The following is a 13,749-nucleotide window of genomic DNA, read 5'->3' as shown; positions in this document are numbered from 1 at the left end:
CCCATATGCATTTGCCCCTTTCCCTACCCCCCAACTATTTCCCACGGTAAGAATAGCAATTCTTTTTTAGAGAGGGTGTCAGTGACATTAGACTGTCCCTTTTATTCAGAACATCATTTCCCCCTGTGATTTGAATAGGGAATTATTAGAATATTGTTGCACCATTAACAGAATCCTTGTGCTGGACTTTTAAAGGGTTACTTTTTGACAAGTCTCAGAGTCGGCTCTTTTAGAAGGTTCCCAGCAATATTTGTCCTTCATCCATGAACCATGTTGGTTATGCCCGTGTCTCTTAAAGGGAGTCAGACAAACAGTCATACGTGTTGTCACAACAGTAGAAAAGCAGTTGCATAAAAGTCCCCTGTATGACGTCAATATATTAGCCCAACCTATTAAACAAACCCCCTGACCCCTTATCATACTGCCAATAGAATGGCTCGGTCTCAATCACCCACTCTGACACTAATGAAAGTCTATGGTGAAAAGGACTTTGTTGCACAAGCAGGTCATTATTTGTATTACTATACATAATCAGACCATGCAGCCGCTCATGCATATACCTACATGAGAAAAATGTGCTATTACAGATATGCTTCTCGTAACCATAGCCGCCATCTCGCTGAATCAAGGGTTATCATTCCCCCTCCTAAAAAATAAAAAAAATGCATATATAAAACATAAATATATATAATGTGTCAAAAATCCAATGTCTCTCAGGCTGCAAGCACCCACCCTGAGACCTGTTATTATTAAGGTGTTTGTCTTGCTAGTCTCGAGCACGTGTCCATTGCGAGTTATTGCATTATGCGTGTGTCCCTCTCTAATGCTTCCTCCACTTCCTGTGTTAACGCTAAAAATTTTAACAAAAAATACATTTCTTTTAAATTTTCCTGGAAAGCCTATCTTATTATATAACGACCCCATCCACCGCCAGGACGACACCGGACACATTAATGTCCCCTTTTCTCTCACCCCCCCAACTAACGTTCACACTCGACGCGAAGCACAAAAGCAGAATGAGCAGGTTAGAGAACGCGCTCTGCCAGGCTTCGGCGGGTGGGCGGCTCCATATTGGAGTGACGGCTTTCTTAGCTTATCAGGGCTCTATTTTCACTGAGAAAGTGGGTAAGGCTTCTTCCGATTGGCTGCTTGGCCCAGCAGTGCTTGTGCACCGAGAACCGGCGCTGACATTGAGTGGTGGGTCAGTGTAAGAGACGCACACGCTAACTCATGCACAGGGGAGAGATTCCCAGCCACGTAAGTACAGCACCGAGGAAGATGATGTCTTGCTAAAAAAGGGATCGGCCAGAGCCATCCCTTTTATTTTTCTTTCTTCCTTTCCCTACTACCTCTGCAAGATCACATTCCTTCTTATATAGAGAGATATTTTATTGCATTTTTGGGGGAGAGAAAAAAAAAAAGGAAAGAGACGCTCTTTTTTTTTTTTGCAAGGCAATCATCTCAAATCCCAGACACAAAGAACCCTCTAGGAAGCTGCGATCGCTCACCCTGTGCATTTTAAGTGTTTTGTCTTCTGTGGAGTTTTCATGAACGGTTCCAGAACACACAGCATCACATCGTGTCTTGGAGACCATTGATCTGCTGTCCTTGATTGAACTTTACGATGTGATTAGACCCAAAGCTGCTCATCTCAATCGTGCACGTTGCTTTTGTTCGCCCTCCTTGGTGCAAGACGTGTTAACTGCTTAGACCGGTATATAAATAGACATATATATTTTTTCTATGTTCCTTTAACTAGAACTGTGCAGCATATAGGAGATCCCTGCTTTTGAATTTCTCCTACTCCTTTGGAAAAGCTTAAGACGCCATCTACAGTTAATACCAAGACAACTTTTTGTTATTCTTACAGTAAAAGTCGCAGAGAACCCGGCATTAAATAACCACCGAAGGAGCAGCGTTTACAATCAAGTGAAATCTGACATTTGTGAAGAATATCATTATTTTTTTTTCTTGCTATTCAAAATATTTTTTTAAGTATTAGTAAACCCAGAGGAGATATTCGTAAGAAGATCTGAATTTATTTTTCTTCAAATCCATTGGTTTGCACAAGATCTGGATCGAGCGTCCAGGTCATCTATTGTTTGCCAAGTTTATCCCAGCGTTCTAGAACGCTATTGTTTACCCAAGTTGTCTCAAACGTTCTACTCGCACATGCAGAATTCGCAAGCCTTAGCCTATAGCTTTTTGCCAAATCTTCACCTTTTGTGAAGCTGGCCTTGAACTTCAATCCTTCCGCCTGATATTTCTTTTTGGACATTTATTATAATTTTTTTGTTGATACACGAGTATTTTCTGTTGGCTATTGGAACCTTTAAAGAAGCACAAAAACCTGTCTGTCTGCTGGCCTTGTCCTCTCAGCCTGGGCTTTGGTTGCACTCCCATACTCATGAACATACAAAGGTCGAACCCTATCACAATCACAAGGTATGGGAGATCGAGGAACAAAACCCAGGATTTTGAAGAGTTATCATCCATAAGGTGTACAGAACCAAGTCAGAGCTTCAGCCCTAATCTTGGTTCTCCAAGTCCTCCAGAGACTCCAAGCTCGTCGCATTGCGTTTCCTGCATTGGAAAATACTTATTGTTGGAGCCTTTGGAGGGAGATCACGTTTTTCGAGCTGTACATCTGCATAGTGCAGAGGAGTTCCTGTGCAAGGTATATACAATGCATGTTCTATGTATTCTACACACTCAAGAGCTGTAGACACCATCTGTAGTGGTGGATGGGCAGCAGCTCTTTGAATAACCTGTGTCTAAAGGTTGAGACAATATCTCATACTCTAGTAGGCTCTACCTAGAAAATAAGAGGTTGCAGGTGTGCAGGGAACCTTTTTTAGTTGTTACAAAGATAAAAATAGGGGACGCTGCTTTGATCTCCACCTTGGCTGGTCTCCTAACCTGGACACACAGCCTCCTTTTTTTGTAGAAAATACCTTGTGCTTCAAATACAGATCCTGTAGACATAAAGAGCCATTGTTTGCAGAGCAGGATCAATGGCCTCACTTTGCTTTTTAATGTTCATTCATCCATTATTACTCTGTTATATTTGTAACACATTTTGTTTGTTATGCACATAAACACTTTGATTGCCAGATGGGTGATCTACAAGATATTATCTCTCTATTATTAAATGGCTAAGTTTTGGGTTTCCATTCATCTTAAGGTTTTTTTTTTTGTATTTAATTATTCATCAGGCAACAAAAGGCATCTTGTGGAAATCATGTAGTCTGGTCTCCTCCAATTCATTCATAAACAATGGAACAGGAATGATGTAATTGCGAAAAAAAAAGTCTACATGGCTAAATGATTCCCAGTGGATACAGATATGCCAAACCCTTCACTTACATTTCAATGGAATACTTTATGTAGCATTTTAATTGTATTTATAGGGTGAACCTGATGTTAATCACAGTTGCCAATCATACATTACTGTGTTTTTAAGTGCCTATCTCTTGCATATTTATAAAAGTGAGAAACCAGTTTAGGAGATCCAGACCCAAAATTGCATAAGCAAGGGTAGATTTAAAAAAAAAAATAAAATACTAATTTTAGAAGCCATGTGTTTCTTTGCCATTAATACAATTTTACATTATTTAACAGCACGTTGTGATTGAGTACATTACGTTCCGGATAAAACTATTTTCCCCCCACTTTTTTTTATGATTTAATACAGATTAGAAAGCTCAGGGGAGAGGAAAATGTGCTTAATTCCACAAGTTATATCATTTATTTGTGTAAAGGATTATTCTCCATTTTTTTTTTTTTTTTTTTTTTATCTCATAAATGCATTTTTAATTATTTAGAACTATGTAACGCACACCTGGCACTCTAAGGGTTATTGTTCTTCATACAGTCATGCTTAATAGCTGTAGTCTTTCTATACCCATATGTCCTTTGTTCTAGGCTAGATGATTCCTATGTGTTCCACATTGCTGACTTATAGCTGATAACGACGGTTCACTTTTATTAACTTTTTTTTTTTTTGAATTGCTTATTTGTTTTTGTTTATTTAGGTTTTTGATATTCGCTGCTATCAGGAGTCGTTAGCACCCTGTTTTTGTCTACCTATACACAGCAACATTAACCAAATAACAGAGATCATTCTTGGAGAGACTAAAGCTTACGTGTTCTTTGAGAAGAGCCATGGGGACATGCATTCTTTTGTTCGTACCTGCAAGAAGCTTAAAGAAGAAGAGGCCGCTAAGCTTTTTTATCAAATAGTATCGGCTGTAGCACACTGTCACGATGGCGGAGTGGTACTGAGGGACCTTAAACTACGGAAATTTGTCTTTAACGACGAGGACCGGTAAGCCCATGTTTCATTTCTCATATTGTTAAAAAATAAATAACTTTCAGGAGATGATTAAAACGTATAACGGCTACTTTTTCTTTTGGCTCGTATATTCAAGATTAATAATTTATTTTTTATTTTTCTATATGTAAAGCTGTACGTCACTGTCTGTATCGGTCTGTCCATTCTCAATATAGTTTGTTGCATTTCCTTTAAACTCCATTGTCCGCATGTAAGAAAAAACAAAAAAATGTGTAGTAAACATACATGGTTTCAGGATTTCACGGTGACAAATTGAGTAACGTTTGGGTATTTTTTATTTTTTTTGTTTACGGATTGCATAGGATTAAGTAAAAGTTTACACAAGAAAATCCCAATGATTTTCCATTGTTGATTAAGTCTGCAGCTAATGGGTCTTGTTTTAAAAATTTGGTTTATTCATGTAAAAAATAAAACTGATAATACGAATTGATACATTTTAGAAATAAGCACAGTTGTTGCAGTCGTTTTGGTTTAGAACACATTTGTGATCTGTTTACAGCATATCGATCTGCCCTGGGCTGAGAAGCACATGCAATATTTTGCAAGTATTTCAGTTCTTGCCGTTCGCCTGCAGGAACCATGTCTGAGATTTTTTTACGTAGGCGAGGGAGGGAAGGAGCATGGTCTCTGATGTGTAGAATGTGTGGAATGCAGCGTACTAAATTAATCAAAATCTAGGTTATTCTATACTGAAAAAAGTGCAATACCAGCAAAATATGATGTCAGCTGGATAATAAGTTCAGTTGGCTTTTGCAAAGGGTTTAGATTAATATCTATATTTTTTCCAATCTAGCCAGTCTGGACAGAATACTAGAATCAGTGTCCTTTTCTAGCTTGGTAATGAATTTGATTTGGCTGTCCGTGTCCCTAGATATTATTTAACTACTAGGATTATATGATCGTATATCCATCCAACAAATTTCAAGAAAGAAATGCAGTTTAATAAAAAAAAAAAATCAAAAAAAAAAATCACAGGATAGTTTTGGGGTTATGGAATGATCGCTGTACTTGCGTCAAGGCTGGTTAATAAGACATGGATGTGTAACAAAACATAAACCCAACTCAGATTACTATTTCATTGCCGTGTCTGAATAGCGCTAAGAATATGACGTGGATATCTTGTTTATTTAACCGACAATCTTTTTTTATTGTCCTGCCTTCACGGGGCATTCTGGAATATTGAGGTAGATTATGATCAGTTGTCTTATTTATTAGAACAATAGACCTGTCTCAGTGGTTTATTAATCTACACAGAGAATCACATAAAGTGTTATCTGTATCATCGTCACGTTGGCTGGAAGAACCGATCGCTCCAATATCCTTCTAGATGATACCATATGCTTTATGGTTATGTTTATCTTACAGCTAAAGGTCTTTATAGACCACAAGCCATTATTAAAAAAAAGTTCTATTAGTATAGGAGAAAATAGCTTGCTCATCTTATGTTTTTTTTTTTTTTTTTTTTTTTATTATAAATGACGAGTTAAAACTTGTGTTTTGATAGATGAGGTCTTAAGATCCTCTACTAAACATTAGACTCTTGGGTTGACCTCGTTTTTATGAATCCTATACAATAATACCGTTATCGTCCTTGGTCTACAGGACTCTTTGTAATAGGATGGAGCAGCTGGACCCTGTTGTAGGACTGAAGAAATAAGTGACGTTTGGGTGTGTTTGTTTTTTTTTTAACACAATACATAAGCTATGTAAAGTTCAATGATCCTCAAATGTCATTGAACCCAGTTTAACAAAGGTAAAATAGTCCTTGGGGTTAAACATGAATCAATGGAATTGCATTGATGATAAACTACATGAATATGGTTAATTTTAGTAATGCTAAATCTGTATATGTAACAGTGACTTACTCTTTAAAGTAAGACAAATTCAGTTAACACCTAGGGGCATACATCATTCTTTCAAGGGCCTAGTTTCCATCAGCTATAGCTATTGTTACAGAAATCTTTGTTTTCTAGCACCCGGAACAGTAACTCGGTCTGTCTTTCATTCTGTCATCTAAAGTGCATAATGTTTATTTTAAATTTGTAGTTATCCCTATATGGTCACGTTGAACCACATCATGTGCCTCTTATAGTACCATTTATGATGTGGTTGCACTCCAGTCGTACAACACAAGGTTTTAACCCTCTGAGTTTTGCTTCTTTTTAAAACTTGTGTCGTGGAGAGCTTTGTGGGAATAACAGTTGCTTTCTAGAATAAAATAGATTAGTGTAGTCTGAAAATGGATCCAGTTCCACACAGCATTCTTGTGGCTTGAGTTACATTGCAGGGGAAACTGGTGAGGCTGGAGTCTCTGGAATGTTTAGCATTTAACTGCTTTCTAGGAAGATTAATACATTACATATATGTGTGGATTACAATTACAGGGTTTAGATAAAACATTTGTTCTGATTTTTTTTTTTATTTTTTTTTCTTCTTTGTGTGTAGTAATTAGTTCATAGGTGGTCCCACAATTTGCTTATTCTCATACAGTTACATCTCCTAACCAAAGAGTTAGGAGATGTCGTCCAACAATCTTGGCTTATATAGTACATGGTTCCTAACAAGCATTGATTAGAGATTGGGTGGGAAAAAACCCCAGATCTATTAGGTCCAAACCTGCTGTTGATCTAGAAGAAGGAAACAAAAACACATTAAAGGAATGCATTATCAGCGTATTTTGGAAACCTAGTCAAATGATTAACCAACCCAGTATTGTACGGTGTCACATTGTAGCAACCTTGTGCATTTTATTGAGCATGGTTTGGAATCACGCGCTGGCGAGAGAGGTGAATGAGTTTTCTGGGTTTTATCTTTTTTTTGTTAATGGCATTTTTCCTTGTGTCATTTATGGCAGTCAGCTGATTTACTAATAATACCGGTAACCCCGTTGACCTCGGTCAAAATGAATTGAGTGCAAACAGAGCTTGAGGAAATTGTTAATCAGGTTTAGAAAAGAATATAATGTAATCTGGGTTGCATGCAAAATGATGTCGTGTCAAACGTACAAGGAACAAATCTATTTTTTTTTAGGCTTTTCAAATGAGAGCATTGTTTGTCTTACATTCTAAGGAAAAGAGCTTTTCACGCTCCTTCCTCAATGTGTAAGCATTGGCTTTGTGTACAAACATATCTAATAGGGCCTTTCCAAATTTGGTTGCCCTTGACAGTATGTGGGTGGCCAGTGAATGTTGTTGCCATATGTGAACCTCATTTGTTTATAACGCTGGAGACAAGATAAAAATTTGTCCTTGCAGACATCACATCATATTGAAGCCAACTTCCTTCTGTTAACAGACTGGTCTAGACGCCTCTGATACTATTAGGGTTAGTCGAATGTATTTATTAATTTAAATACATTTTAAGTTGGGTTTTAAACAGTAGGATAAGACTATATACCCCTATGAAAGGCCTTAACAGGAATAAGGCAAACTGTTTCACTGATTTGTAATTCTAAAACTGATCCTTGGGCAACCCTTCTATAGGGCTATAGGGTGGACACTCCAACTGTTTGGATGATATGTAATACAAAATAAATTTAATGCAAGGTATATCCATTTTGGAATGTCTAATCAATCACTTATAATAAAACATAAATTAGAACGGTTCATGCCTGTGTCAGCTGAATTAAATTTACTCTTGCCGTGATATCCTTTAGTCAGAATTTATGGGTTTCCAGAGGAGACATTTGAGAATGTACACTTAATGCCTTTGAAAATATGTATATTTATAATAAAACTATATGGCCCATCTAGTCTGCCTGTTTTTACTGATGGAAAGACTCGGACCTTAAATCAGTCCTTACCTTTACGCCTATCCCATACATGTTTAAATTCCCTCTTACTTCTGCTCGGAGACCTGTTCCATTAACCTACTACTCTCTGTAAAGTAAAACTTCCTTACATTGCACCTGAGCCTCCGACCCTCTAGTTTTAGATTATGGAATCCATCTTGATTGGATACTATGGTGATAAGACTGTGTTCCTACCGATTGGACCATTCCTTGCCGCTTTTCATACTGGACCAAACTACTAATATATATACATAATATTATATAGACTTGCGAAATTGGGAAAAGGGTATGGGAAAGGGTGTTTTCCATCCCGAAACATGAATGTTTCAGTAACGTTATTACATAATAGTTTCCAAAGCCTTGATCTTGATTACGGTGCATTCTTCAGTTACGATCAGCGGTTACACAAGTTACCAAGAGCTGCGTTTTGATTTTTATTGAAACTGCAGTTCAAACTGCAATGTCGGCCTCTGAGTAAACAAGGCTTGTGTTGGGAAAGGCCTTTGGCAGAGAATGGAGGATATGGTGGCTTCTGTCACATCGGCACATTCCTAAATGAGTAATGTGTAAATCTGACTGTTGCTCAGCATTTTGTCACTTCTCGACGTAGCAAAAGTTCAAGCCCGTCCTCTGTCCCCTTTGCTCTTTTTGTCGTTCAGGCTGGCACATGACTTTAGTCGGACATATTTTCTTCTTGTCTAGCATGGAATTGCTGGTTCCTTCTGCACTGGACGTTAAAGAATGAGAAGGCCGACAGCCTGGAGCTGGTTTCAAGACGATATACTTGAGGCAACTAGCGTTTACAGTAACATCTGTAATGTGAACTAGAAAACCAACTTTATTATTGCGCAATCAAATTTATGTATTTGAAATTCTATATTAACGATATCCCAATTTCAGCGGAGATTCCTCAGTCCCCGTAGAAATGTCAGGCTCTATCCTGCAATGGGTATTTAGTTTTCCATAAAGCAAACAAAGCTTAGGATATGCTAGGAGCCGACATTTTTTGTAGCCACCACAGCTGTAAGTGCATGTGTTTTTTGTTTTTTTTTGTTTTTCACTTTTATTGTTCTAAAAAAAAAAAAAACCAAAAAAAATAAACGAAGTATTGGCTAGGTTCCTTTTTTCCTTTTTTTTTTATTTTTTTTTTTACACTAATTAGAATACATTTTTTTTTTTTTTGTTTTTTTTATACCTATTGCCATTGTCAAAGTAGTGCTATTATACAATCAAACTCAGGCAACCTGTTGCTTTTTTATAACAATATTTTCCTTGCCAAAATTACAAAATCATCATGTCTCTCCTAACATTTTTGTTTTCACTATAACTGCAAGTACCAAAACCTAAACGCAAATAAAATTTCAAGTTGTTAAAGGTTACTCACACATAAAAATGTAAAACTTGTTCTATCACTAATTAAAGGTATCTTATATTTTATTTTTATAGGCTTTAAAGGTGCTGTTCCACTTTGACAAAACGCTTGCACTTTTTTTTTTGCATGGAAATTTTTTTTAACTCTTTACGAAAAGTAAGATAATTCTACAGTTGTTTTGTTTTTGTCACCTATGTGCTTTTGAGACATATGATTCAGAGAGGAAAAAAAAAATTACGCAAAAGTCAGTCAGCCTTAGGAACAGCTGACGCTTTACCCAGGGAAACCTATAAATAAATATATATATATATATAATTTTTTTGTTTTGTTTTGTTCATATGAGCTTTGGTAATGCACAGCTGAGAAATAGACGCACACCTTATGTTTGCCCTGTCTGTTTGGTAAACTGCTGCATGCATGAATTGATTATATACACATAATCTCTAGTACAAAGGCAGCGCATGTGGCATACAAGTATATTTACACAGTGGTTGGGTAAACAAGTCTGTTAATTCAAACTACCTCCCACGAATGCAGTGGCTATAATGTGAGCCTTATTTCCAGTTTACTGCGATAACACTTTTTATCGGTTGCTGTGGAACATGAAAATGGACCTGCTCATGTATGTAGAACCTTGTATGCTATAATCATGGTCTTTCCCACCTACTGTGAAAGAGTTAAAATACTGCTGAGAGGATTAACAAAACCTATAGGCCTGTTCATATATTCGTATTCTTTACATATACCCTTTGGAACATAGATAGATTAGCGTCACAGTCTGTTGTGTGGCCCTTTTGTATTGAGTTCAAGGTGCCTTTTTTTTTTTTTTTTTTTTTTTTTTTTTATTTTTTATTTATTTTTTTTTTTTTAAACCCATTTAATTTGTACAGGAGTTAATGACAAATGATTTATGGTTCACGTTTCATGAGCGTATCCGATTTAATATGTTTTATTTACAATTTTGCTCTTTTGTAGTAAATGATTGTGACCATTCCATACAAAGTATGCATAACATGGGCCGGGCAGGGATAGATTTAAAGGAATTCTAAAACCAGACCGAGTATTGATTAAGGTCTGAGCCTTTACATCGGGAAACGCGCACACAGACTGAATGGGCCAAATGGTTCTTATCCTCTGTCGAATGTTCTTTCTATCATGCAGGTGATGAAGGGTGCAGCTTGAGGCTCTGGGTTTGGTAAGGGGGCTCCTCTACCGGATTTAATCTCATGTTAAGAAGCCGGTATTAGACAGAATGCGAGAGACTTGGCTTGCCTAGGGTGGAAGAAAATCCAGGGAAAGTAGCCTTTTGACCTCATTCCAGTTTAATTTTAAAATGTTAATTCCTACCATAAAAAAATGGCTCATTACCACTTACAAAATACAGCATTAATTTCCAGTTATCCATTTTGTACTCGTCGGGGTTCTGAAAAAAAGAAAATGTGATTATTTCTGTTTATATGTTCAGGTCTAAATATACATCTTATTGATCGGTTAGCTTAACATATTCAAAAGCTCTAGCATTGTGTAAAGATTTATATAATTAGAACATGCATTGTAAAGGTCGTTGGAAAAAATATTTCTTATCGTTGTTGCTCGTCTTACCACCCCCCCATAAAGAACATTTGACCCGTACTTTTGATTTTCCTTTCAAGAACTATAAGGCCAACGCATTCAGGGCCTCTTTAGAGATTGAGCTGAATGCGAAATTTTTCCATTACTGGTAAGGGGAAACCACTGAAGTACATCTGTAATTTTCGGAGACGGCATCGACGTCTCTGTTTCCATAGAAACGGGCAGGGAAATCCATGAGCGGTAATTCTGCTCCGATTTTTCTCTTATCAAGATGCCTTTCGCGTTTCTATTTTAATTTCCCCCGGATTTTCCAGCAAAGTCTTCTTAGCTAAGTGAGGCCATTGATTTATTTCATCCACACCTATCCTAAATCTATTTAATTACTAAACAACAATGGCTTTGCAGAAAGCTCGGTCGTAGTGAGCTGGGTGATGATATGAATGATGTAAACAGATGTGTTGATCTGTGAAATGGGTTTTCTAGCAGTCTAATTGATCAGGTGATCCCTGTTTGCTGTACAGAAGGGTATAGAATGTTGAATGCCGTGATTGAGCTCACATTAAAGTGCCTTTTGTCCTGAAGGGGGTTCCCTGTCTGTTTCCAAGGATACAGAGATACATTTCCTGTTTTCAATGGCATGACGGCCTCTGATTACTTTTGTGGTTTCGTTCTCCGCTAATGGGAAAGCATTCACAGCCTCGATTGCTTCCTCTTTTTAAATGTTTCTGACTTCAGAACAGAAACACAAACTAATCAGAAATGGTATTGATTTTTTATTGTCTGAAACATGACGGAAAACGTATAATAACTAAACTGATTAAGAAATATAGAATCTAACGGCAGATAAGAACCGTTTGGCCTATCTGGTCTGCCTGTTGCTTACTTTAAGTAACGCAGTTTCTTGGGGAATGGTTTAAGAAATATAGAAAATATAATTTCAGCTTTGTTTCATTATAGCCAAATTATTTCCCGGTGTATTGGGTTAGAATGTGGTGTTGATGCCATGACTGTGCGGTATGACAGATGGGTCATATTCCACAGGTGTTACACTTAGCTAATCTTAATGTTGTGTTACTGGTGTTTCATGTAATACCCTTGTCCCGTCAACGTGCCAAAGCATTTGTTGTGTAGCCAATGGGCCAGAAGACTCTCTAATGGGAATCCCACAGCCAAAACTGTGCTCTTTGCATCTGTGTGGCTTCTATAATTTGATTTGTGGTAATGTATCATTAAACAAGATTTGCATGTCTTCTGAAGAGCAAAATTCTTTATAGTAACCCAAGTGTAGGGTTTTTTTGGGGGGCGCACAAAGATGTTTTATTCCACAGTAAGAATGCCAGTGAGGGCTTACTCATAGCTCTACATGGCTACTGACAATATTTTCCTGTACCATTTGCAGTTAAGGTCTACCTATTATTATTTAACAGACCATTTCAAGGAATACAATTCTTTGACCCTAGATACCAAAGTTTGTAATGACAACCATTTTTCTTTTGTTGAAGACAAATCCTAAAGGCACATTCTATCTATTCTTCTCAATATAACAGGTTTTAACCGAATATTGCCTTAGAGTAGAAAGCCCTGCCCTGAAATAATTGCTCAACTATGTCGGATTTTATGTTGGTTATACATTGTCACTGTTCAATTATTTATGGTCTCATTTTACGCGTTACACTTTGATTAATATTGAAAGGCGTTGTCATAGCAGCAGAAAAAAAAAAGTGATCTGATGTTTGCCTGTTTAAGAATATTTAAGTAATAAGTGGGTGACTGATATTTTGGTTTACACAGTTGCATCCAGATGTCCCTTGTTTTAGATGAAGAACCAGCATGTAATCCATCAATGAATGTATTTAAATTTCAGACAAATGATTTTTTTTCTTTTTTTTATTTTTTTTTTTGCTATGTGTTTCAGGACTAAAGTCAAACTGGAGAGCTTGGAAGATGCCTATGTTTTAGCTGGTAGCGATGACTCCCTCTCTGACAAGCATGGATGCCCTGCGTATGTAAGTCCAGAAATCTTGAACACAAATGGCAGCTACTCTGGAAAAGCTGCTGATGTATGGAGTCTAGGTGTCATGCTATATACAATGTTGGTTGGACGTTATCCATTTCATGATATTGAACCTAGTTCTTTGTTCAGCAAAATCCGCCGTGGTCAGTTTAGCATTCCAGAGACATTATCTCCAAAGGCAAAATGCCTCATACGTAGCATTCTTCGCCGAGAACCATCAGAAAGGCTGACATCTCAAGAAATTCTGGACCACCCTTGGTTTACGACAGATTTCAATGCGTTGAATTCAGGATATGGTGCTAAAGAAGTATCAGATCAACTTGTGCCTGATGTCAACATGGATGAGGACACGGACCCATTTTTTAACTGAGCACAAAACTAGTTTATTTTCGGTACTTGAGTAGAATGTGGCCACATGAAGGAGTCCTGTCTGATCGTGTTATTGAAAATCTATATTGTCCTAATGTGGCACTATATAAATGCTACTATGGGATTTGATTTTGAGAAGATACGTCTGCAAGGAACTGCTATACACATGTAGCATCAAGGCTGCTATCACTTTTTGTTTGGAGAGCATCAGCATGAATCAATTGTAGCTATTCCCTATCTGAATCCAAGGAGACTGCACGTACCCCCTTTCTGGTGCA

General features: G+C 37.3%; 1 protein-coding gene across 1 annotated transcript; it reads left to right on the top strand.

Annotated features, from left to right (window-relative positions):
- The first annotated feature begins 2,407 nt into the window (after positions 1 to 2,407).
- Positions 2,408 to 13,472, top strand: LOC149288349 (tribbles homolog 2). Its single transcript, XM_089491901.1, has 3 exons — positions 2,408 to 2,677; positions 4,035 to 4,327; positions 13,004 to 13,472. Exons 1-3 carry the CDS (start codon positions 2,408 to 2,410, stop codon positions 13,470 to 13,472), a joined length of 1,032 nt encoding a protein of 343 aa, XP_089348027.1.
- The last annotated feature ends 277 nt before the right edge of the window (positions 13,473 to 13,749 follow it).

This window comes from Sceloporus occidentalis, unplaced genomic scaffold (assembly GCF_023333645.1).
Source record: "Sceloporus occidentalis isolate IW3139 unplaced genomic scaffold, rSceOcc1.0.p SCAF_52, whole genome shotgun sequence".
NCBI classification, from domain to species: Eukaryota; Metazoa; Chordata; class Lepidosauria; order Squamata; family Phrynosomatidae; genus Sceloporus; species Sceloporus occidentalis.
The sequence above is the reverse complement of the archived record's forward strand: the minus strand, read 5'-3'. Positions and strand labels throughout refer to the sequence as shown.